This window comes from Mesoplodon bidens (assembly GCF_964165515.1).
Source record: "Mesoplodon bidens genome assembly, chromosome: 1".
Classification (NCBI taxonomy): domain Eukaryota; kingdom Metazoa; phylum Chordata; class Mammalia; order Artiodactyla; family Ziphiidae; genus Mesoplodon; species Mesoplodon bidens.
In genome coordinates, this window is record NC_138176.1 from 72,853,372 (window position 1) to 72,879,217 (window position 25,846).

At 38.8% G+C, this 25,846-nt stretch overlaps 1 protein-coding gene across 1 annotated transcript in view; it reads right to left on the reverse strand.

The window, feature by feature from the left end:
* Positions 1-25,559, reverse strand: part of PPA2 (inorganic pyrophosphatase 2) — a 170,633-nt gene extending 145,074 nt beyond the window's left edge. The window contains exon 1 of the mRNA XM_081240657.1: positions 25,503-25,559. Within this exon, the coding sequence (XP_081096783.1) occupies positions 25,503-25,529 (27 nt within the window). The 5' untranslated portion in view covers positions 25,530-25,559. The remainder of the gene's footprint in view (positions 1-25,502) is intronic.
* Positions 25,560-25,846: the final 287 nt, after the last annotated feature.

Genomic DNA, 25,846 nt, shown 5'->3' on the forward strand with positions numbered 1-25,846 from the left:
AACTCTGACAGAAGACCTCAGACCCCCCAAAAGGCAAGAAACTCCCCACATACCTGGGTAGGGCAAAAGAAAAAAAGAATAAACAGAGACAATAGGATAGGGACGGGACCTGCATCAGTGGGAGGGAGCCGTGAAGGAGGGAAGGTTTCCATACACTACAAGCCCCTTCGCGGGCGGAGACTGCAGGTGGCAGAGGGGGAAAGCTTAGGAGTAGCGGAGGAGAGCACAGCAACAGGGGTGCGGAGGGCAAAGCGGAGAGATTCCGGCACAGAGGATCGGTGCCCTCAGGCACACACCAGCCCGAGAGGCTTGTCTGCTCGGCCGCCGGGGCGGGCGGGGCTGGGAGCTGAGGCTCGGGTATCGGCTTTCCGTCGGAGCGCAGGGAGAGGACTGGGGCTGGCGGCAGGAAGAGAGCCTGAAGGGGTTAGTGCACCACAGCTAGCCCGGAGGGAGTCCGGGGAAAGGGTCTGGAGCTGCCGAAGAGGCAAGAGACTTTTTTCCCTTTTGTTTCCTGGTGCGCGAGGAGAGGGCATTAAGAGAGCTGCTTAAAGAAGCTCCAGAGACAGGCGCGAGCCGCGGCTAAAGGCGCGGACCCTGGAGACGGGCGTGGGACGCTGGGGCTGCTGCTGCCGCCGCCGCCGCCGCGGGGCCTGTGTGCGAGCGCGGGTCACTGTCCGCCCCGCCTTCCGGGGGCCTGTGCACCCCGCCACTGCCGGGGTCCCGAGACCCGGGGACGGCTTTCCCGGGAAAGTGCACGGAGCACCTCGGGATGCTGCAACGTCACGCTGGCCTCTGCCGCCGCAGGCCCGCCCCACAATGCACGCCCCTCCCTCCCCTCTGCCTGAGTGAGCCAGAGCCCCCGAATCAGCGGCTCCTTTAAACCCGTCCTGTCTGAGCGAAGAACGGACGCCCTCCGGCGACCTACGCGCAGAGGCGGGGCCAGGTCCAAGGCTGAGACCCGGGAGCTGTGAGAGCAGAGACAGGGAAATCTCTCTGTGCAGCCTCGGAGGCAGCGGATTAAAGCTCCACGGTCCATTTGATGTGCCCTGCGTCTGTGGAGTGCATAAATGGACAGCGAATCATCCCAAATTGAGGAAGTGGACTTTGAGGACAACATTTAAGACTTCCCCCCTTTTCCTCTTTTTACAACGAATTATCCCAAATTGAGGAGGTGGACTTGGAGAGCAAGATTTTTGATTTTTCCCCTGCTCTCTTTTAGTGAATGTGTATGTGTAATCTTCTGTGTAAGATTCTCTCTGTATAGCTTTGCGTCCACCATATGTCCCAGGGTTCTATCTGTCCGTTTTTTTTCAATAATTACTTTTTAATTTTAATAACGTTACTATATTTCATACTTTATTCTATTTTACTTTACCTGCTCTTTCTTTTTTTCCTACCTTCCCTTCCTCCCTCCCTCCCTCCGCTCCTCCTTTCCTTCTTTCTTTTTCTTTCCTCCCTCCCGCCCTCCCACCCTTCTTCTTCCCACTTTCTTTTTCTTTCCTTCCTCCCTCCCTCCTGTCTTTCTTTCTTTCGTTCCTTCCTCCCTCCCTCCCTCCCTTCTTCCATTCTCTCTTCCTTTTGCTTTCAATTCTCCCTCCCTCCCTCCTTTCTTTCTTTCCATCCTTCCTCCCTCCCTCCTTTCTTTCTTTCTTCCTTCCTTCCTTCCTTTCTTCCCTTCTTCCTTTCTTTCCCTCTCTCTTTCTTTCTTCTACTAATTCTTTCTTTCTACTTTTTCTCCCTTTTATTCTGAGCCGGGTAGATGAAAGGCTCCTGGTGCTGCAGCCAGGAGTCAGTGCTGTGCCTCTGAAGTGGGAGAGCCAACTTCAGGACATGGGTCCACAAGAGACCTCCCAGCTCCACATAATAACAAGCAGCGAAAATCTCCCAGCGATCTCCATCTCAACACCAGCACCCAGCTTCAGTCAACGACCAGCAAGCTACAGTGCTGGTCACCCTATGCCAAGCAACTAGCAAGGCAGGAACACAACCCCACCCATTAGCAGAGAGGCTACCTAAAAACATAATAAGGCCACAGGAACCCCAAAACACACCACCAGACGTGGACCCGTCCACCAGAAAGACAAGATCGAGCCTCAACCAACAGAACACAGGCATTAGTCCCCCCCACCAGGAAGCCTACACAACCTACTGAAACAACATTAGCCACTGGGGACAGACACCAAAAACAACGGGAACTACGAATCTGCAGCCCGCAAAAAGGAGACCCCAAACACAGTAACATAATCAAAATGAGAAGACAGAAAAACACACAGCAGGTGAAGGAGCAAGATGAAAACCTACCAGACCTAACAAATGAAGAGGTAATAGGCAGTCTACCTGAAAAAGAATTCAGAATAATGATAGTAAAGCTGATCCAAGATTCTATTTCCAAGATCCAAAATCTTGGAAATAGAATAGACAAAATGCAAGAAACAGTTAACAAGGACCTAGAAGAACTAAAGATGAATCAAACATCGATTAAAAACACAATAAATGAAATGAAAAATACTCTAGATGGGATCAATAGCAGAATAACTGAGGCAGAAGAACGGATAAGTGACATGGAAGATAAAATAGTGGAAGTAACTGCTGCAGAGCAAAATAAAGAAAAAAGAATGAAAAGAAAAGAGGACAGTCTCAGAGACCTCTGGGACAATATTAAACGCACCAACATTCGAATTATAGGGGTTCCAGAAGAAGAAGAGAAAAAGAAAGGGACTGAGAAAATATTTGAAGAGATTATAGTTGAAAACTTCCCTAATATGGGAAAGGAAATAGTTAATCAAGTCCAGGAGGCACAGAGTCCCATACAGAATAAATCCAAGGAGAAATATGCCAAGACACATATTAATCAAACTGTCAAAAATTAAACACAAAGAAATCATATTAAAAGCAGCAAGGGAAAAGCAACAAATAACACACAAGGGAATCCCCATCAGGTTAACAGCTGATCTCTCAGCAGAAACTCTACAAGCCAGAAGGGAGTGGCAGGACATAATTAAAGTGATGAAGGAGAGACACCTGCAACCAAGATTACTCTACCCAGCAAGGATCTCATTCAGATTTGATGGAGAAATTAAAACCTTTACAGACAAGCAAAAGCTGAGAGAGTTCAGCACCACCAAACCAGCTTTACAACAAATGCTAAAGGAACTTCTCTAGGCAAGAAACACAACAGAAGGAATATACCTACAATAACGAACCCAAAGCAAATAAGGAAATGGGAATAGGAACATACATATCAATAATTACCTTAAATGTAAATGGGCCAAATGCTCCCACCAAAAGACACAGAGTGGTTGAATGGATACAAAAACAAGACCCATATATATGCTGTCTACAAGAGACCCACTTCAGACCTAGAGACACATACACATTGAAAGTAAGGGGATGGAAAAAGATATTCCATGCAAATGGAAATCAAAAGAAAGCTGGAGTATCAATTCTTATATCAGACAAAATAGACTTTAAAATAAAGACTATTAGAAGAGACAAAGAAGGACACTACATAATGATAAAGGGATCGATCCAAGAAGAAGGTATAACAATTGTAAATATTTATGCACCCAACATAGGAGCACCTCAATACATAAGGCAAATACTAACAGCCATAAAAGGGAAAATCCACAGTAACACAATCATAGTAGGCGACTTTAACACCCCACTTTCACCAATGGACAGATCATCCAAAATGAAAAAAAATAAGGAAACACAAGCTTTAAATGATACATTAAACAAGATGGACTTAGTTGATATTTATAGGACATTCCATCCAAAAACAACAGAATACACATTTTTCTCAAATGCTCATGGAACATTCTCCAGGACAGATCATATCTTGGGTCACAAATCAAGCCTTGGTAAATTTAAGAAAATTGAAATTGTATCAAGTATCTTTTCCGACCACAATGCTATGAGACTAGACATCAATTACACGAAAAGATCCGTAAAAAATACAAACACATGGAGGCTAAACAATACACTACTCAATAACGAAGTGATCACTGAAGAAATCAAAAAGGAAATTTAAAAATACCTAGAAACAAATGACAATGGAGACACGATGACCCAAAACCTATGGGATGCAGCAAAAGCAGTTCTAAGAGGGAAGTTTATAGCAATACAATCCCACCTTAAGAAACAGGAAACATCTCGAGTAAACAACCTGACCCTGCACCTAAAGCAATCAGAGAAAGAAGAACAAAAGACCCCCAAAGTTAGCAGAAGGAAAGAAATCATAAAGATCAGATCAGAAATAAATGAAAAAGAAATGAAGGAAACGACAGCAAAGATCAACCAAACTAAAAGCTGGTTCTTTGAGAAGATAAACAAAATTGACAAACCATTAGCCAGACTCATCAAGAAAAGAAGGGAGAAGACTCAAATCAATACAATTAGAAATGAAAAAGAAGAAGTAACAACTGACACTGCAGAAATACAAAAGATCATGAGAGATTACTACAAGCAACTCTATGCCAATAAAATGGACAACCTGGAAGAAATGGACAAATTCTTAGAAATGCACAGACTGCCAAGACTGAATCAGGAAGAAACAGAAAATATGAATAAACCAATCACAAGCACTGAAATTGAAACTGTGATTAAAAATCTTCCAACAAACAAAAGCCCAGGACCAGATGGCTTCACAGGCGACTTCTATCAAACATTTAGAGAAGAGCTAACACCCATCCTTCTCAAACTCTTCCAAACAATATCAGAGGAAGGAACACTCCCAAACTAATTCTACGAGGCCACCATCACCTTGATACCAAAACCAGGCAAGGATGTCACAAAGAAAGAAAACTACAGGGCTTCCCTGGTGGCGCAGTGGTTGAGAGTCCGCCTGCCGATGCAGGGGACACGGGTTCGTGCCCCTATCCCGGAAGATCCCACATGCCGCGCAGCGGCTGGGCCCGCAAGCCATGGCTGTGGAGCCTGTGTGTCCGGAGCCTGTGCTCCGCAACGGGAGAGGCCACAGCAGTGAGAGGCCCGCGTAGAGCAAAAAAAAAAAAAAAAAAAAAAAAAAAAACTACAGGCCAATATCACTGATGAACATAGATGCAAAAATCCTCAACAAAATACTAGCAAACAGAATCCAACAGCACATTAAAAGGATCATACACCATGATCAAGTGGGTTTTATTCCAGGAATGCAAGGATTCTTCAATATACGCAAATCAATCAATGTGATACACCATATTAACAAGTTGAAGGAGAAAAACCATATGATCATCTCAATAGATGCAGAGAAAGCTTTCGACAAAATTCAACACCCATTTATGATAAAAACCCTGCAGAAAGTAGGCATAGAGGGAACTTTCCTCAACATAATAAAGGCCATATATGACAAACCCACAGCCAACATCGTCCTCAATGGTGAAAAACTGAAACCATTTCCACTAAGATCAGGAACAAGACAAGGCTGCCCACTCTCACCACTCTTATTCAACCTAGTTTTGGAAGTTTTAGCCACAGCAATCAGAGAAGAAAAGGAAATAAAAGGAATCCAAATTGGAAAAGAAGAAGTAAAGCTGTCACTGTTTGCAGATGACATGATACTATACATAGAGTATCCTAAAGATGCTACCAGAAAACTACTAGAGCTAATCAATGAATTTGTTAAAGTAGCAGGATACAAAATTAATGTACAGAAATCTCTGGCATTCCTGTACACTAATGATGAAAAATGTGAAAATGAAATCAAGAAAACACTCCCATTTACCATTGCAACAAAAAGAATAAAATATCTAGGAATAAACCTACCTAAGGAGACAAAAGACCTGTATGCAGAAAATTATAAGACACTGATGAAAGAAATTAAAGATGATACAAATAGATGGAGAGATATACCATGCTCCTGGATTGAAAGAATCAATATTGTGAAAATGACTCTACTACCCAAAGCAATCTATAGATTCATTGCAATCCCTATCAAACTACCACTGGCATTTTTCACAGAACTAGAACAAAAAATTTCAAAATTTGTTTGGAAAAACAAAAGACCCCGAATAACCAAAGCAATCTTGAGAACGAAAAACGGAGCTGGAGGAATCAGGCTCCCTGTCTTCAGACTATACTACAAAGCTACAGTAATCAAGACAGTGTGGTACTGGCATAAAAACAGAAAGATAGATCAATTGAACAGGATAGAAAGCCCAGAGATAAACCCATGCACATATGGTCAACTTATCTTTGATAAAGGAGGCAGGAATGTACAGTGGAGAAAGGACAGCCTCTTCAATAAGTGGTGCTGGGAAAACTGGACAGGGACATGTAAAAGTATGAGATTAGATCACTCCCTAACACCATACACAAAAATAAGCTCAAAATGTATTAAAGACCTAAATGTAAGTCCAGAAACTATCAAACTCTTAGAGGAAAACATAGGCAGAACACTCTATGACATAAATCACAGCAAGATCCTTTTGGACCCACCTCCTAGAGAAATGGAAATAAAAACAAAGATAAACAAATGGGACCTATGAAACTTCAAAGCTTTTGCACAGCAAAGGAAACCATAAACAAGACCAAAAGACAACCCTCAGAATGGGAGAAAATATTTGCAAATGAAGCAACTGACAAAGGATTAATCTCCAAAATTTATAAGCAGTTCATGCAGCTCAATAACAAAAAAACAAACAACCCAATCCAAAAATGGGCAGAAGACTTCAATAGGCATTTCTCCAAAGAAGATATACAGACTGCCAACAAACACATGAAAGAATACTCAACATCATTAATCATTAGAGAAATGCAAATCAAAACTACAATGAGATATCATCTCACACCAGTCAGAATGGCCATCATCAAGAAATCTAGAAACAATAAATGCTGAGGAGGGTGTGGAGAAAAGGGAACACTCTTGCACTGTTAGTGGGAATGTGAATTGGTACAGCCACTATGGAGTACAGTATGGAGGTTCCTTCAAAAACTACAAATAGAACTACCATATGACCCAGCAATCCCACTACTAGGCATATACCCTGAGAAAACCATAATTCAAAAAGAGACATGTACCAAAATGTTCATTGCAGCTCTATTTACAATAGCCCGGAGATGGAAACAACCTAAGTGTCCATCATCGGATGAATGGATAAAGAAGATGTGGCACATATATACAATGGAATATTACTCAGCCATAAAAAGAAATGAAACTGAGCTATTTGTAATGAGGTGGATAGACCTAGAGTCTGTCATATAGAGTGAAGTAAGTCAGAAAGAGAAAGACAAATACTGTATGCTAACACATATATATGGAATTAAAAAAAAATGTCATGAAGAACCTAGGGGTAAAACGGGAATAAAGACACAGACCTACTTGAGAATGGACTTGAGGATATGGGGAGGGGGAAGGGTAAGCTGTGACAAAGCGAAAGAGAGGCATGGACATATATACAGTACCAAACATAAGGTAGATAGATAGTGGGAAGCAGCCGCATAGCACAGGGAGATCAGCTTGGTGCTTTGTGACCGCCTGGAGGGGTGGGATGGGGAGGGTGGGAGGGAGGGAGATGCATGAGGGAAGGGATGTGGGAACAGATGTATATGTATGACTGATTCACTTTGTTATAAAGCAGAAACTAATAATAAAAAAAAATTAACCAAGGGTGAGCTATTGGTGAAAGAATAGACACACAGATCAATGGAACAGAATGGAAAGTTCGGAAATAGACCCACATATATATGACCGTTTGGTTTTCAACAAAGGTATTAAGGTAATTGAATGGGGAAAGGACAGTCTTTTAAAAAATGGTGCCCAAACAGTTGGATATGCATATGAAAAAAAGTGAGCCTGGACACTTACTTCATACCAAATGTCAAAATTATACTTAAATATACACTTAAACTTAAGAAATAAAACAAAATTTTTAGTAGAAAACATAGGAACAAATGTTTTTTACTCTGGGATGGCATGAGTCACAAAAATTGATTAATTGGTTTTCACACAAAAAAAATGTTGGCTCTTTGATAAACATTGTCAAGAGAATGAAAAGGTAAGCCACAGAGTGAAGAATATATTCATGTTACATGTATTTGACAAAGATGTGAATTTGAAATAAAGAACTTTTGCAACTTATTAATAGTAAATTGAACAACAACCCAATAAACATGGACAAATACTTTAAAAAAGAAGATATACAAATAACTAATGAACACGTGAAAAGATGCTTAATGTTATTAGTCATCTGGAAAATGCAAATGAAAACCACAATTAAGTACCACTACAATACCCAGTAAATGGCTAAAATTAAAAAGTCTGACAACTTTAAGTATTGGAGAGGATGTGAGTTAAATTCTCATACCTTGCTGCAGGAAACGTAAAATGGTATAATCACTTTAGCAAAGAGTTTGACAATTTTTACATGGTACATAAAAGGTATTGTATCAATAACAGCTAGAACTAATCAGCCCTCATAGCCACATGTAATATCAAGTAGAAAATAGTGCTAATAGTAATGAGCACATTATAACAAAGTAGGAGTGTTCAAAAGTATTTAAATTAGCAAAATGTCTTAAAGAGAAATGTATGTTCCTGTTCTTGCATCTCTTATGTGATGAAACTGTTATGTGGTTCTACAAATGATAATAAGATACTAGTTAAGGAATAAAAAATGTTGTAATAATGCTAACAGACCAGGTCAATATATTATGATGACAAGACATAGGTGAAATTACTAACTTTCAAAATACATCATTTATAAGAAAGACAAATGGTTGCAAAACTTAACCATAAAAGGAAATAGCCTGATAGTAATTTTCTTGACTTTTAATCTGCTTGAGAGAAGCAGCTAAATTCTATATCCAAATTCTCCATCCAATAATCAACTGATTGATAACCTAGATCCTGTGACCATGGCTAGTTAGGAAAAGTCTTTTTTCTTTTTTTAATCAGGAAAGATTCACCACCCCTGTAAACACTATTTAAACATAGTATTACTAAAACCTTAGGCAGATATCAAATTAAGTAGAGTAAAAATATTATACAACAACACTAGGAATATTGAAGATGTTAACCAACCTTATAATGTTACTATTTTAAAATACATGTAAAGGTATATGTAATAATAAGTTGTATAATTCTTGTATTTATACATATTCTATTTGCTGTTTAAGGTGTTCAGGCATGCTTAATATGGAATTGCTGTTTATCTTTTTAAAGTAAATTTAGTTAACCAAATTTACCATCAATATGAATATGAATATACGAGTCTAGTAAGTAAAATTATGGATTTACTAAGCTGAAAATCAAATGAAGTAAAAATACTTTTGGTTGTTCCTCTCCATAGACAAAACTCCTGGGCATCTAAAGACATATAATCAACCACAAATTTATAGAGAGCTAATCAATACATAAAGCTCAATATTAAACACCTAGCTCCTAGCACAGAGCCTGACATGGCTAGTTAGGAAAAGTCTTAAAAATTTTTGAATCTGGTAAATATTGGTTAAACAAATAACACAAGGTAAACTGTGGAGAGGGAATTGAATTATAAACAGAATTCTAGGTTTACAAGCCATGACGTGTTTCATAAATGTATATTTTCTAATGGCTCCACAGAGCGTGATGGATAGCAAAGTGAAGACAAGTTAGAATGTTAATTTTTTTTAACTCTTTTATGTTGGAGTATAGCCGATTATCAGTGTTGTGATAGTTTCAGGTGCACAGCAAAACGACTCAGCCATACATATATATGTATCCATTCTCCCCCAAACTCCCCTCCCATCCAAGGTGCCACATAACATTGAGCAGAGTTCCCTGTGCTATACGGTAGATCCTCGTTGGTTATCCATCTTAAATATAGCAGTGGGTACATGTCAATCCCAAACTCCCTAACTATCCCTTCCCCCCACCCTAGAATGTTAATTACTTTTTTTACAAATGAAGCAATGTGACTAGCTTATATTTAGCAAATTACAAGTTAATGTTGATAAAAATTAAGAGACAGTGTGTTTCCTTGGGAAGAACAGATGTAAGATTCCCAATACCAAATCTAGCACTTGCTGGACTAAATTAGAACATATGTTTATCACTTCATTCAAAAAGATGGTAACCATGATGGTGTTAACATATATATTTCAATGAAAAATTCAGTTTACATTTTTCACATAGTTATAAATTCGTTTCTTAGTTTGGAAATCAAGAACAACTGCATAAATTACAATGTATTTAAAGGTGGGAATTTTTTTCTATATAATGACATTCAGAGCAATGTTCTGTTAGTGACTAGCTCAGCCATGAGGGCTTTGGAAAGAAAAATGTGTTGCAAATATGTGCAAGTATATTGTACATAAAATGCACACAGCTTTCAGAGGTACAGTTTCATATCTCAAGGAATATAAACTCTCAGAGAGAGAAGAAATATAGTTCTTCTGTACTTTCTACAAACTAATAAAAAAACATAAGATCTTGGAACATGTTGTGTGTTAATTAAAGTTTGAGAGACAAAATTAAGTTATTACTTTTCCTAAGATTCAGCTCATCAAAGAAGCTTATGTCCCAAAGGTTTAGACCTTTGACACATCAACAGTTGTTCATGTTTATCAGTAACACTGAACTTTGCTCCTTTTGAGTGGCATGCTTTGTAAAAAGTATGTGTGATGATCATAATTCAACAGTTTTAATTTTGTGACCACTTTATTTTCAGGAGGTTATTTAGGTCAATGGAAATTCTGTCATTGTGTTCTTTGATATGGTTCCAGAATTACTTAACATTACCAAAGTTGTAGAAATGGAAATTGCCAATATTCTTTTGTTTTCTAGTCACTTCTCTTCAGACTTAAGTCCATTTCTTTTTTCTTGGTTATACTCTATAAAAGGTGTCAACAAGAAGATTTTAGAGAGTTGTGTATTCAGATAAATAATATTTTATTAGATCAAAGGGCTTAAGTAAAATATTGTCAAAGAAAGAGGATGTTAATCAGGGTCATTCCAACATTAACATCTTGTATATCTTTCACAGTATCCATAACTACTTCCCCTTTCCCTCAACACATTCTCTGGCCCTTGTTACCTATTCAATTTTTTGGATTATTTAACCAGAATTGAGGCTTGTAATTACCTATACAATATCATTTTCTGCTTCTTTCTTAATGACAAAACTCCAAATTTATTCAGAGCTGCAACGCGCCCAGCTAGAAAAATCATTTCCCGGTCTCACTTGTAGGTTGGCAGAGCCACGTGATGAAGTTTGGCCAAAGAGATGGAAACAAAAGCATTGAAGGAGACTTCCTGGAAGACTTCTTGAAGTTGTTGGGAAATGGACCCCTTTTGTTCTCCTTCCTGCTGCCTGTAGAGTGGGAGTGATGGGCAGTGTTCCCACAGCCATGTGGTAGCCAGTGTTAGTGTGGTGAAGAATTATACAATCCAAGATACCACATGACCACAAAAGTACCACACTAGCCCTGGATGTCATTTAAAAAAAAAAGTAAAATACCAAGTTTTAAATACCATGATTGGAGTTTTTTCTGTGGCACACAGTTACAGTTTTAGTGGCAAATGAATGGCAGGCTTGAATAGGGATACTAAGGACAGTTTGGTGAAGGGAATTTTTCCAAGGGTGTGAGCAGGGTTAAGGAACATTATAACACATTTACCAACTGCAAAGAAACCTGTTTTTTCTCTAGGCTTAAGGAGTCAAGGAAGAGAGCCACAGACAGATGGATGGATAAAGAAGAGGTGGTATATATACACAACAGAATATTACTCAGCCATAAAGAAGAATGAAACAATGCCATTTGCATCAGCATGGATGGACCTAGAGATTATCATACTGAGTGAAGTAAGTCAGACAGAGAAAGACAAATATCATATGATGTCACATGTGGAATCTAAAAAAATGACATATATGAACTTATTTACAAAACAGAAATAGACTCACAGACTTAGAAAACAACCTTATGGTTACCAAAGGGGAAAGGTGTGGGGGGGAGGGATAAATTAGGAGTTTGGGATTAAAATATACACATCACCATATATAAAATAGATGACCAACAAAGTCCTACTGCATAGCACAGGGAACGATATTCAATATCTTGTAATAACCTATAATGCAAAAGAATCTGAAAAATAGTATATTTGTACATATGTATGTATAACTGAATCACTTTTCTGTACACCTGAAACTAACACAACATTGTAAATCAACTATATTTCAATAAAAAAATTTTTAAAAAAGGAAGAGAGCAGTTTTTGGACCCCAGGTTTCTGTAGAATAGGGCCTCCTGATAGGAGCTGTATCTTTAAGCAGACACGCACGGCAGGGAGTGAGTGACTCAGGATAACAGTCACTCTGGCCTCACTCTACACCTGCTCTCTTTTCTCCTGCTGTGTTTCCTATTGGACAAATTAATCATAAATTAGAGGGTAAAGGTAGCCTATATAAACAGTCTGTAACAGTCAGACTCCAGGGGCACAATGCAGGTTGAAGAAGGATAGAGAGTGAACCTGGAAGGGCAAATAGAAACTGTCCATCACAACGGCTACATTACTTTCCTGCTTTCAACTCCATTCCCTCACCTGCCCCCCCAATCCATCCCACATTCCACTGACATCTTAAAGTGGAGATTAATATCACCATTTCCCTCCTTTGCTTAAAATTCTGTAGCATATCCCAGTTGCCTAGCAAGTCAAGTCCAAACTCCTAAACTAAGCATGCAAGGCCGTCACCATCTTGCTCCATCCCGCTTTCCCAAAACTATTTCTCTGCAATTTCCTATGTGTATCGTATGTTGCAACCAAACCACAATGATCACGATTCCAAATAATGGCCCATGCTTTCCCAGTTCCTTTCTCTTGGCTCTTCCGGTTTAAGAAAAAGGATACTCTTTCTTTCTCCTCTGTGAAAACCTCATCCATACGTTAAAGCATAGCTTAAAAGCGTGTACCCTATGGATCCTTCCTGAACCTTTGGGCAGTGTCTCTACTTCCTTATTGTGAATGTTAGCTCTTTGTTTCTACCCCCCATAGGGACTGCCAACTACCGACTCCTACTTCACCCCCCACGTGTTCTCAGTTCTTTCTCAGTAAATGGCCCACAAGTTGCCTAAGACAATACTTGAATCATCTTTGACTCCTTTTTTCCCTCCCATTTCCCATATTCAATCCTCCAGCAAATCCTACTGCTTGTATCAACATATATGCATAATTCAACCCCTTGTCACTACCTACCCTGATCCAGCCACCACCCAGTTCTTGCTGTATTGTTATAATAGTCTCCTTTTCATCAGTCCTTACCTACCACCACTCCTCTATCAGGAGAACAGCAAGAGTCATCCTTTCTCTCTGAACGAGAGAAATCACTCCTCTGTTCAACATCCTCCACTGGCTTCTCATCTCACACAGAATAAGAGCCAAAGTTCTCGCAATGCCCTACAAAGCCCTATATGATACAATCCCCACCACCCCCAAACACACATACACACACTACCTCTTACTTCATTAGCTCTTTTTCTTCATAATTCCTGTCTCACTTACTTCATTCCAGTGATGTTTGTCCATTGCTATTGCTAGAATCCTCAAGCCTATGTCCTCATATCCTTTGCACTTGCTCTGACTTAAATATTATCATCCTCCCCACCCCATCCCCATCCACATGGCTTATTCTCTGAATTCTTGAAGTTTTCTGTTCAATTATCACCTTTTCAGTGAGGTCACCCCTGATTACTCTATGGAAAATAGAAACCCCTCCCCTCACTGCCAGCATTTCCTACTCTTTACCACAGCTCTTATTCACAGCCCACTGAGTGGTTGGAAAGACAAGAATGGGGGGATGAATTCAGGAAGAAGTTCAGAGAGGCCTGTCTTTGGGGTGGTGATGTCAGGTCAGTGATATGAGAAGCATTGTAGGGCTCCCTGATCTAAAGTTCCCGATGGAACGCCAGTGAAGTTTTTATGTTTTATTTTTTATTATTATTTTTTCTCCTCTCTCTTCTGGAGTCAGTAGAGGTTAATGGGTGGGTATAACAGTGGCCTGATGAACAATCACAGGGCTTTGTTCAAAATTGCAAGTTAATTTGTGGTCTCCTCAAAGCAAATTCACCTTGCATTGTTTAATTGCATTAGAATAACACAATGGGAGAAAGCAGACTGGTCAAATTTATCTCTAATATTAAGCTTTTAATATTTTACAGAAAACTTCTTTACTCATAATTTAATCAAGAAGAGTGTCATGGCCCACGGCAGAGGAGATGCAGGGTAGTTTTCTCAGCAACTCTTTCAGAAGCCTCAGCAAAAAAAAATAAGTGTTGGCATAAAGAAATAATATTCCAATAAAATACTATTTGAAATAATCAAATTTGAGGGTAAAAGAAAATTTCATTACTTCCTCTCCTACTCACTATTCTACCCACGGATTTTCTAAATATGGTATTGCGGGAGGGAAAAGAAATAAAGGCAGAAACAGTGTTATTTCACTTGTATGTTTTTTCCCATTTGGTCCATCAAAAAGTTGATGATTTCTCTCACTGGGTGCTTTTGTGGGTTTTTAAGAGACCTTCTCTTGGGGTCAAATCACTTTCCCAGGAAGTCATCTTGGGAGGGTCCCTTTCAAGATAGCCCAATTGATCCACACTTGGTTTATGTGATATCTGCATACATCCCTGCCCTACCAAATTGTGCCATCATAGCTGTGCCTTTTTTCTTCAGCCATCACAGGTCCCTTCAACCAACCTCCCCTTTAGACGTTTGTTGGAACTGAATAACATGTTGGTCCCTGAGTCTTTGGCTATAGGTAAGGGGGAAGCGCCACTGTCCTGTCCCCCAGGCAGAGGGGAGGAGAAATATCATAGCACTCTGAAAATAAATAAAGACCACCTTAATGAGAACTGAGGCTATTTGTTCAGAGCCTTTTGTAATAAGGAAGTCATCACCAGTACTTGCATTTAGCAGAGAATCAAAGGCAGGCAGGGGAGTAGGAAAGCTCCAGAGTATAGAAAGAGGAATGCCTTCAGGTTTTCTCTGATTGGAGATTGTTGGTGTGGGGAAGCCAGAGGAGCTCTAACTAGAAGCAGAGCATCTTATGTGATGGGTTTGAGGAGCATATTTGGCTTTTTTATTTTTTCTGGCTTGTTCTAAGTTGGAAGTAAGGTCAAAAATTAGGAAGCTGGCAGTCACGGATCAAGTCCTAACTGTTCTGGATGATTGCTACAGAGGTTGTGGTTTGGCTTTCTCGGCTGGTTGCTGCAGAGGATGTGGGTGAGAGTTCTTTTGACATATATGATCTAGGCACTGTTCATTTGTATATTCAGTCTCTCATGATTCTTTCACTAAGGAAGTTCTACTCACCCATTTCTACTAATTTTCAAGCCTCTCCTTAAAGTATCTTCAATGTAGGCTAAGGATGAATTTATCTGATTAAAATTTAGGCTGTCTTTTTTTAGTCACTTCTTTTTATAATTTGTGGATAATAAAACATTTTGTTCTCCAGTTTAGAGTCTCAACTAAAGCTGAGAAAATAGCAACTATCCTACTTTCACATCCTATTATATAGGTCTCAGTATAGAGGACTCATTTGAGAAGTTTGGGAGCAAAAAGAGGAAGAGAAATTGGATAGCACTTAGAATGTAATATGAGACAAACAAGAGTCCCTTTTCTCTTCTTCCCCTTCTCCTCTTTTTCTTCTCCTCCTTTTCTTTTCCAAAACATAAACTCTCACAATAAAGTCCAAGCTCCTCAGCATGGTTAGATCCTTCAGCCTCAAGACTTGGTCCAGCCTTGCCCCTCTGGTTTCATTTCCTACCATTCCCAAACACTATCTTATGTTTCCACTATGAGAAGTGAAAACAAGCAGGACCCTGAGGGGTCTTCCCACGGACAGACACCTCTCACTTGTGTCCCCTGCCTCTTGTTTGTAAAAAATCTTCAACATCCTAGGCCTTCCCTGAGTTCCAAAGAGCAAATTTAATCAGAGAAGTGAGAAAATGGAGAAACAAAGGAAAATAGTCAAGCAAGACAAAATAACCATAGTTTCTCCATAAAACAAAGTCAAGGACCTTTCGTTCCCCCTCAAGGGCTATAGAGAATATCCTGAACCCTAACCTTGAGTTGTTTTGCAGATACTAAAACCCCTGCCAGGTGGAAGAAATTAACTGCATGCTAAACACCCACACACAGACCCCAGACCGGTTGGAACTGGAAGGTTGTTGATGTTGACTCCTGAGCTACCACTGGGTTACCTCACTGTCAACCAATATGAATAATGTGCATGGGTTGATCAGTCACCCTGTGACCCTCTCCCTCACCTTGCCTTTAAAAACCCTTCTCTGAAAGCCATCAAGGAGTTTGGATCCTTTGAGCATGAGCTGCCCATTCTCCTTCCTTGGCCTCACATTGGTTGCCTTGCAATTAATGCTATACTTTCCTTCACTGCAATCTGGTATCAGTAGATTGGCTTTGCTGTGCATTGGGCAAGCGGACCCAAGTTTGCTTAGTTAACAAAAGCTGCTGTGAAAACCAGCATGATAGAGAAGACAGGGAGAGAGAATGATGTATCCAGATTAGGAAAGTGTCTCAGAAATCTAGAGGGTCTGTTAAAAATAAGAGCTGGTTTAATTCATAACAGCAGCAATTGCTGCAACAATTTCCATTTTTAAAATTTCTATTTAATAAAATAATAAAATTGGTGACTCTTTGCTCAGCCTAACCTCTTATGAGAACAAAGAGTGGAAAATACTAACTTTAGTAAATTATTGTATGTACAGTATGTAAACATAGTATTTCTCTTGGAATTCCAAAGAATAATTTCAGGAGTTATCAGTCTTGGTGTTTTGGGCTCTGACTTTGAAATGAAATGAAAGATTCTGGCCTTTCAATTACTGAAAATTGCTGTAGAGTTGTGATTTGTTCTTGACTGTGGGTCTTTACTGTAAGATATAAGTACTATATGGTTACAATCTAAGTACCAACTTGAGCAATACATCACAATGTATCCCCACATTTTTTTCCTACTTTTGAACAATCACAGGCAATCTAAGCGTAATACCCACAGATTTTAGTTTAACAAAGATTTTCTTATTATTTACCATTACAGGGATAACACATTTTATTATAGTTCACCTTACTGCTCTTTGTAGATACTGTGTTCTCTACAAATCGAAGGTTTGTGGCAAAACTGCATCAACCAAGTCTATCAGCACCATTTTTCCAACAGCATGTGCTTACTTCATGTCTCTTTGTCATATTTTGGTAATTCTTGCAATATTTCCAACTTTTTCATTATTATTGTATTTTTTTGGTGATTTGTGATCAGTGATCTTTGATGTTACTATTTTAATTGTTTTGGGGCTCATTGTTATTGCTCATTGACAATGTACTTTGTCACTCAAGAACTCTGATGGAGACATACAATGAGATTAAGGTTGTTTTCATGCCTGCTAACACAACATCCATTCTGCAGCCCATGGATCAAGAACTTTCAACTTTTAAGTCTTATTATTTGGGAAATACATTTCATAAGGCTGTAGCTGACATAGATAACAACCCCTCTGATGGATCTGGACAACATAAATTAAAAACCTTTTGGAAAGGATTCGCTATTCTAGATGCCGTTAAGAACATTCATGATTCATGGGAAGAGGTCAAAATATCAACACTAACAGGAGTTTGGAAGAAGTTGATGCTAACCTTCATGGATGACTTTGAGGGATTCAAGACTTCCAGGGAGGAAGGAACTGCAGATGTGGTGGAAACATCAAGAAAAACAGAAGTGGAGCCTGAAAATGTGACTGAGTTGCTACAATCTCATGATAAAACTTGAACGGATGAGAGTTGCTTCTTATACATGAGCAAAAAAAAAATGGTTTCTTCAGATGGAATCTACTCCTGGTGAAGATGCTGTGAAGATTGTTGAAATGATAAGAAAGGATTTAGAACACTATGTAAACTTAGTTGATAAATCAGCACCAGGGGTTTCAGAGGATTGACTACAATATTGAAAGAAATTCTACTGTGTGTAAAATGCTATCAAACAGCATTGAATGCTACAGAGAAATCACTCGTGAGAGGAAGTCAATCAATGTTGCAACCTTCATCATTGTCTTATTTTAAGAAATTTCCACAGCCACCCTCCCTTTAGCAACCACCACTCTGATCAGTCAGCAGCCATCAACATCAATAAAAGATTCTCCCCCAGCAAAAAGATGATGACTTGCTAAAGGTTCACATGATCGTTATCATGTTTTAACAATAAAGTATTTTTAAATTAAGGTATGTACATTGTTTATTTAGACATAATGCTATTTCACTTATTTTTTTTAAGGTGTTGGGGGTAGGAGTTTATTAATTAATCTATTTATTTTTGCTGTGTTGGGTCTTCGTTTCCGTGCGAGGGCTTTCTCTAGTTGTGGCAAGCGGGGGTCACTCTTCATCACAGTGGGTGGGCCTCTCACTATCGCGGCCTCTCTTGTTGCGGAGCACAGGCTCCAGACGCGTGGGCTCAGTAGTTGTGATTCACAGGCCTAGTTGCTCCGTGGCATGTGGGATCCTCCCAGACCAGGGCTTGAATCCGTGTCCCTTGCACTAGCAGGCAGATTCTCAACCACTGCGCCACCAGGGAAGCCCGATTTCACATTTAATATACTACAATATAGTGTAAACATAACTCTTATATACATTAGGAGACCGAAAAATTCATGTGACTCGCTTTATTACGATATTTGGTTTACAGAGATGGTCTGGAACTGAACTCGCAATATGTTCATATGCCTGTATTTAGAAAGAGAATATTCTATTGTTTCACTAGTTTGTTCATCATTTCTGAAAAGCTACCTTAGGATGAAAATAACCCATTAATTCAGTCAATCAAACAATATTTGTTAAACACCAAATATACACAGGTACCATTATGGGCATGAAATATTAAAGTGTGTAAAACAGAGTCTATGTCTTCAATGAGACTTTAATCTCTTGGGATTTCAAGAAGTGATAGCATTAAGAAGAAGATGAAATGTGGAAAGGCCATTCAGAGTGAGTGAAGGTGTTGCTTTAACTAAGGTAGTCACTTCTTTGTCGTTACATTTTGATTGTTACTGGAATGATGAGTAGGAGGAAGATATGTGGAAAAGGAAAAGCTGATGTCAAAATCCTGAGATGGAAAGGAGCTGACTGTCTAAGAGTCAGAACAGCCAACGTGGCTCAGAGTAGGGAACGAAGGGGAGGGTGGAGAGCAGGGGAATGAGTGCGTGGGCACTGCAAGAACAGTGGAATTTTTCCAGGTTATAAACAGAAGGCCTTGGGTGATTTTAAACTGAAGTATGGCAGGGTATGAATCAGACTTTAGAAAGTCCACTTTGGCTTCTGTGTGCAGGATGGACTGTTAAGGAGGCAAGAGTTCTCAGCAGCACCTGACGTCCATACTTAAAGATTTGTTCTGTTAGAAGACCAATTTAGAGGCTGTTGCCATAGTTGGGGTAAAAAATGGTAGTTGAACAGTATTAATGGCAGGATATGTTTTATAGAACTTGTAGATCCTACCAATGAATTACATGAATTAGGTGAATTAGTAGAAATCAAGGATGGCTCTTAAGTTTGAAGCCTGAGCAACTGGACAGAGAGGGTGATACCATAATTGAGGCTGGGAAAATCTGTGGGGAAGTGAATTAGAAGGGCATGCAGAGAAAGTCAAAGCTCTATTTTGTCCAGTCCAATTTAAGATGCCTGTAACACTTCAAAAAGATATATCAAGAAGTCAGTTGGATATGTGCAGTGAGAAATGTCACCTGAGTTGTTCAGTGCTTTGCATTTCAATCTCATTCCTGCCACTCAGAAGCTAGGTATCTTTCGTTGATTTAGTTAACTTTCTGAGTTTCTATTCCTTCATTTAAAATTGGCATAATGGAGGGAGACCTTCAAGATGGTGGAGGAATAAGACGTGGAGATCTACTTTCTCCCCAAAAATGCATCAGAAATAAATCCACATGTGGAACAACTCCTACAGAACACCTACTGAAGCCTGGCAGAAGACCTCAGACTTCCCAAAAGGGTCTTGGTGCTCTGGGCGGGTTTCAGGCCTATGCATCTGAAGTTGGAGAGCTGAGTTCAGGACATTGGTCCACCAGAGACTTCCCAGCTCAATATAATATCAAACAGCAAATCAAACTATCAAAAATTAAATACAAAGAAAATATATTAAAATCAGCAAGGGAAAAGCAACAAATAACATACAAGGGAATCCCCATAAGGTTAACAGCTGATCTTTCAGTAGAAAGTCTGCAAGCCACAGGGGAGTGGCAAGACATATTTAAAGTGATAAAAGGGAAAAACCTACAACCAAGGTTACTTTACCCAGCAAGGATCTCATTCAGATTTGACGGAAAAACTAAAACCTTTACAGACAAGCAAAAGCTAAGAGAATTCAGCACCACCAAACCAGATTTGCAGCAAATGCTAAAGGATCTTCTCTAGGCAGGAAACAAAACAGAAGGAAAAGATACAATAACAAGCCCAAAACAATTAAGAAAATGGTAATAGGAACATACATATCGATAATTACCTTAAATGTAGATGGATTAAATACTTCCACCAAAAGACACAGACTGCCTGAATGGATACAAAAACAAGACCCATATATATCCATATATATGTTGTCTACAAGAGAGCCACATTGACCTACGGACACACATAGACTGAAAGTGAGGGTGTAGAAAAGATATTCCATGCAAATGGAAATCAAAATAAAGCTGGAGTAGCAACTCTCATATCAGACAAAATAGAATTTAAAATAAAGATATTACAAGAGGCAAAGTACGACACTACATAATGATCAAGGGATCAATCCAAGAAGATATAACAATTGTAAATATTTATGCATGCAACATAGGAGCACCTCAATATATAAGGCAAATGCTAATAGCCATAAAAAGGGAAATAGACAGTAACACAATCATAGTAGGGGACTTCAACACCCCACTTTCACCAATGGACAGATCATCCAAAATGAAAATAAATAAGGAAACACAAGCTTTAAGTGATACATTAAACAAGAAGGACTTAATTGATATTTGATATTTATAGGATATTCCATCCAAAAACAACACAATACATTTTCTTCTCAAGCACTCATGGAACATTCTCCAGAACAGATCATATCTTGGTCACAAATCAAGTCTTGGTAAATTTAAGACAACTGAACTTTTATCAAGTATCTTTTCCAACCACAATGCTATGAGACTAGATATCAATTACAGGAAAATATCTGTAAAAAATACAAACACATGGAGGCTAAACAATACACTACTTAATAACCAACACATCACTGAAGAAATCAAAAAGGAAATCAGAAAATACCTGAAAATAAATGACAATAAATACACGATGACCCAAAGCCTATGGGATGCAGCAAAAGCAGTTCTAAGAGGGAAGCTTATAGCAATACAATCCTACCTCAAGAAACAAGAAACATCTCAAATAAACAACCTAACCTTACACCTAAAGCAATCAGAGAAAGAAGAACCAAAAAACCCCAAAGTTACCAGAAGAAAATAAATCATAAAGATCAGATCAGAAATAAATGAAAACAAAATTAAGGAAATGATAGCAAAGATCAATGAAACTAAAAGCTGGTTCTTTGAGAAGATAAACAAAATTGATAAACCATTAGCCAGACTCATCAAGAAAAAAAAGGGAGAAGACTCAAATCAATAGAATTAGAAATGAAAAAGGAGAAGTAACAATGGACACTGCAGAAATACAAAGGATCATGAGAGACTACTACAAGCAACTATATGCCAATAAAATGGACAACCTGGAAGAGATGGACAAATTCTTAGAAAAGAACAACCTTCCAAGACTGAACCAAGAAGAAACAGAAGATGTAAACAGACCAGTCACAAGCACTGAAATTGAGACTGTGATTAAAACTCTTCCAACAAACAAAAGCCCAGGACAAGATGGCTTCACAGGTGAATTCTATCAAACATTTAAAGAGCTATCACCATCCTTCTCAAACTCTTCCAAAATAAAGCAAAAGGAAGAACACTCCCAAACTCATTTTACAAGGCCACCATCACACTGACACCAAAACCAGACAAAGATGTCACAAAGAAAGAAAACTATAGGCCAAAATCACTGATGAACATAGATGCAAAAATCCTCAACAAAATACTAGCAAACAAAATCCAACAGCACATTAAAAGGATCATACACCATGACCAAGTGGGGCTTATTCCAGGAATGCAAGGATTCTTCAATATACGCAAAGCCATCAATGAGATACACCATATTAACAAATTGAAGGAGAAAAACCATATGATCATCTCAATAGATGCAGAAACAGTTTTCAACAAAATTCAACACCTATTTATGATAAAAACTCTCCAGAAAGTAGGCATAGAGGGAAGTAAACTCAACATAATAAAGCCCATATATGACAAACCCACAGCCAACATCATTCTCAATGGTGAAAAAATGAAACCACTTCCTCTAAGATCTGGAACCAGACAAGGTTGTCCACTCTCATCACTATTATTCAGCATGGTTTTGAAAGTTTTAGCCAGAGCAATCAGAGAATAAAAAGAAATAAAAGGAATCCAAATCACAAAAGAAGAAATAAAGCTGTCACTGTTTGCAGATGACATGATACTATACATAGAGAATCCTAAAGATGCTACTAGAAAACTACTAGAGCTAATCAATGAATTTGGTAAACTAGCAGGATATAAAATTAATGCACAGAAATCTCTTGCATTCCTATACACTAATGATGAAAAATCTGAAAGAGAAATTGAGGAAACACTCCCATTTACCATTGCAACAAAAGAATAAAATACCTAGGAATAAACCTACCTAAAGAGAAAAAAGACCTGTATGCAGAAAACTATAATACACTGATGAAAGAAATTAAAGATGATACAAGCAGATAGAGAGATATACCATATTCTTGGATTGGAAGAATCAACATTGTGAAAATGACTCTACTACCCAAAGCAATCTACAGATTCAGTGCAATTCCTATCAAACTACCTATGGCATTTTTCACAGAACTAGAACAAAAAACTTCACAATTTGTATGGAAACACAAAAGACACCGAATTGCCAAAGCAATCTTGAGAAAGAAAAACGGAGCTGGAGGAATCAGTCTCCCGGACTTGAGACTATACTACAAAGTTACAGTAATCAAGACAGTATGGTACTGGCACAAAAACAGAAATATAGATCAATGGAACAGGATAGAAAGCCCAGAGATAAACCCACACACATATGGTTACCTTATTTTTGATAAATGAGTCAAGAACATACAATGGAGAAAAGACAGCCTCTTCAATAAGTTGTGCTGGGAAAACTGGACAACTACATGTAAAAGAATGAAATTAGAACACTCTCTAACACCATACACAAAAATAAACTCAAAATGGATTAAAGATCTAAATGTAAGGCCAGACACTATAAAACTCTTAGAGGAAACATAAGCAGAACACTATGACATAAATCACAACAAGATCCTTTTTGACCCACCTCCTAGGGAAATGGAAATAAAAATAAAAACAAACAAATGAGACTTAATGAAACTTCAAAGCTTTTGCACAGCAAAGGAAACCATAAACAAGATGAAAAGACAACCCTCAGAATGGGAGAAAATATTTGCAAATGAAGCAACTGACAAAGGATTAATCTCCAAAATTTATAAGCAGCTCATGCAGCTCAATAACAAAAAAACAAACAACCCAATCCAAAAATGGGCAGAAGACCTAAATAGACATTTCTCCAAAGAAGATATACAGATTGCCAACAAACACATGAAAGGATGCTCACCATCACTAATCATTAGAGAAATGCAAATCAAAGCTACAATGAGGTATCACCTCACACCAGTCAGAATGGTCATCATCAAAAAATCTATAAACAGTAAATGCTGGAGAGTGTGTGGAGAAAAGGGAACCCTCTTGCACTGTTGGTGGGAATGTAAATTAATACAGCTCCTATGGAGAAGAGAATGGAGGTTCCTTAAAAAACTAAAAATAGAATTACCATATGACCCAACAATCCCACTACTGGGCATATGCTCTGAGAAAACCATAATTCAAAAAGAGTCATGTACCACAATGTTCATTGCAGCTCTATTTACAATAGCCAGGACATGGAAGCAACCTAAGTGTCCACACACAGATGAATGGATAAAGAAGATGTGGCACATACATACAATGGAATATTACTCAGCCATAAAAAGAAATGAAATTGAGTTTTTTGTAGAGAGGTGGATGGACCTAGAGTCTGTCATACGAGTGAAGTAAGTCAGAAAGAGAAAAACAAATACCGTATGCTAACACATATATATGGAATCTAAGAGAAAAAAAAAAGGTTCTGAAGAACCTAGGGGCAGGACAGGAATAAAGACGCAGACAGAGAATGGACTTGAGGACATGGGGGTGTGGAAGGGTAAGCTGCGACAAAGTGAGAGAGTGGCATGGACTTATATATACTACCAAATGTAAGATAGATAGCTAGTGGGAAGCAGCCACATAGCGCAGGGAGATTAGCTCGGTGCTCTGTGACCACCTAGAGGGGTGGGATAGGGCGGGTGGGAGGGAGATGCAAGAGGGAGGGGATATGGTGATATATGTATATGTATAGCTGATTTACTTTGTTATAAAGCAGAAACTAACACACATTGTAAAACAATTATTTGGCATAATGATAACAAATAAAGTAATATTTAATCCCAAATCTTCCGAATCCTAGTCCAAATCTCTTTTCACTCTACGATTCCCTTATTCTTCAGCTACTCATTTTCTGCCATTGTTTGGACATTCTTAGATCGAGTAACAGTTGGCAAATGTCGTCACTTTGTTTAATTTTTTTCCAATCAATCTCAAAACATCCATATGCCTATTAACTTCTCTAATTCCTTGTTGTCCAGGGATTCCACAGATTCATGTAGTCCACACCTCAAGCCACTCATGCTGTTTCTTCTTATCAGCTCAGGATGTAACCATTTGAGGACATGTCCTGTCAATTTGTCATATACTACAAGAATGCCCTTCTTGGGTCAGTTCAATGGCCAGGTCCCATAGGGTCAACTCTGGACACCAATTTTATCACTTTTTAGCTTATATCCAGGCTCAGGTATTTTTCCTCAACGTCCAGTGCTGTGTCAGAATAGCTGAATCCAGAGAAGTTCACAGTCAACCACACACTGTACCTGGGCTGCCTGCAGTCCCTCCAATCATGGTAACTCTCTGGGTGACTCCTATACTTCGTCCTCCTAATTGTTGTACTGTGTACAGTATTACTTTCTGAGCTCTCCATAAAAAATTGCAAACTCCAGTTTTCCTGAGTGTATTCATCCTAATTTGATAACCAAGGGATAACTATAATAGGTGTTTTATCACAGAATAAAGATTTATCTAAAACTGACCTCTAATCTCCACCCTTAAATACAGGGGAGGCCAGCTTTATTTTTAAGCACTCCCAACACACAGAATCCTATTTACACTGCCTTACGCGACACCTTATTTCAATGTATTAGAACTGTTTTTCCATTTCTTTTTCATTTGCTTGTTTGACTTCTCACCTGGAGTTCAAGTTCCTGAGAAGGCATGTACACATGTTATTTATCCCTGGATTCTCAGCCCCAGACACAGTATCAAAGATGGCTAAAGGAGGAAAAAAAGAAGAACAGTGATTTTTGAGGGGAATTACTCAGCTAGTTTTGGTTTCTCTTATATCCATCACTAAATGGAACATCTTTTCTTATTTGATACAAGAAATATGGGTTACTTGATCATAGAGAACCACAGAAGTTGATTGGTGCTGATTTTTTATAAATTTTGGGGAATCATCAGTAAGCAAATTGGGGTGTACTAAGCACTGATGTTATAAATTACCTTGAATGTCACATTTTCCACTTTCTTTAAC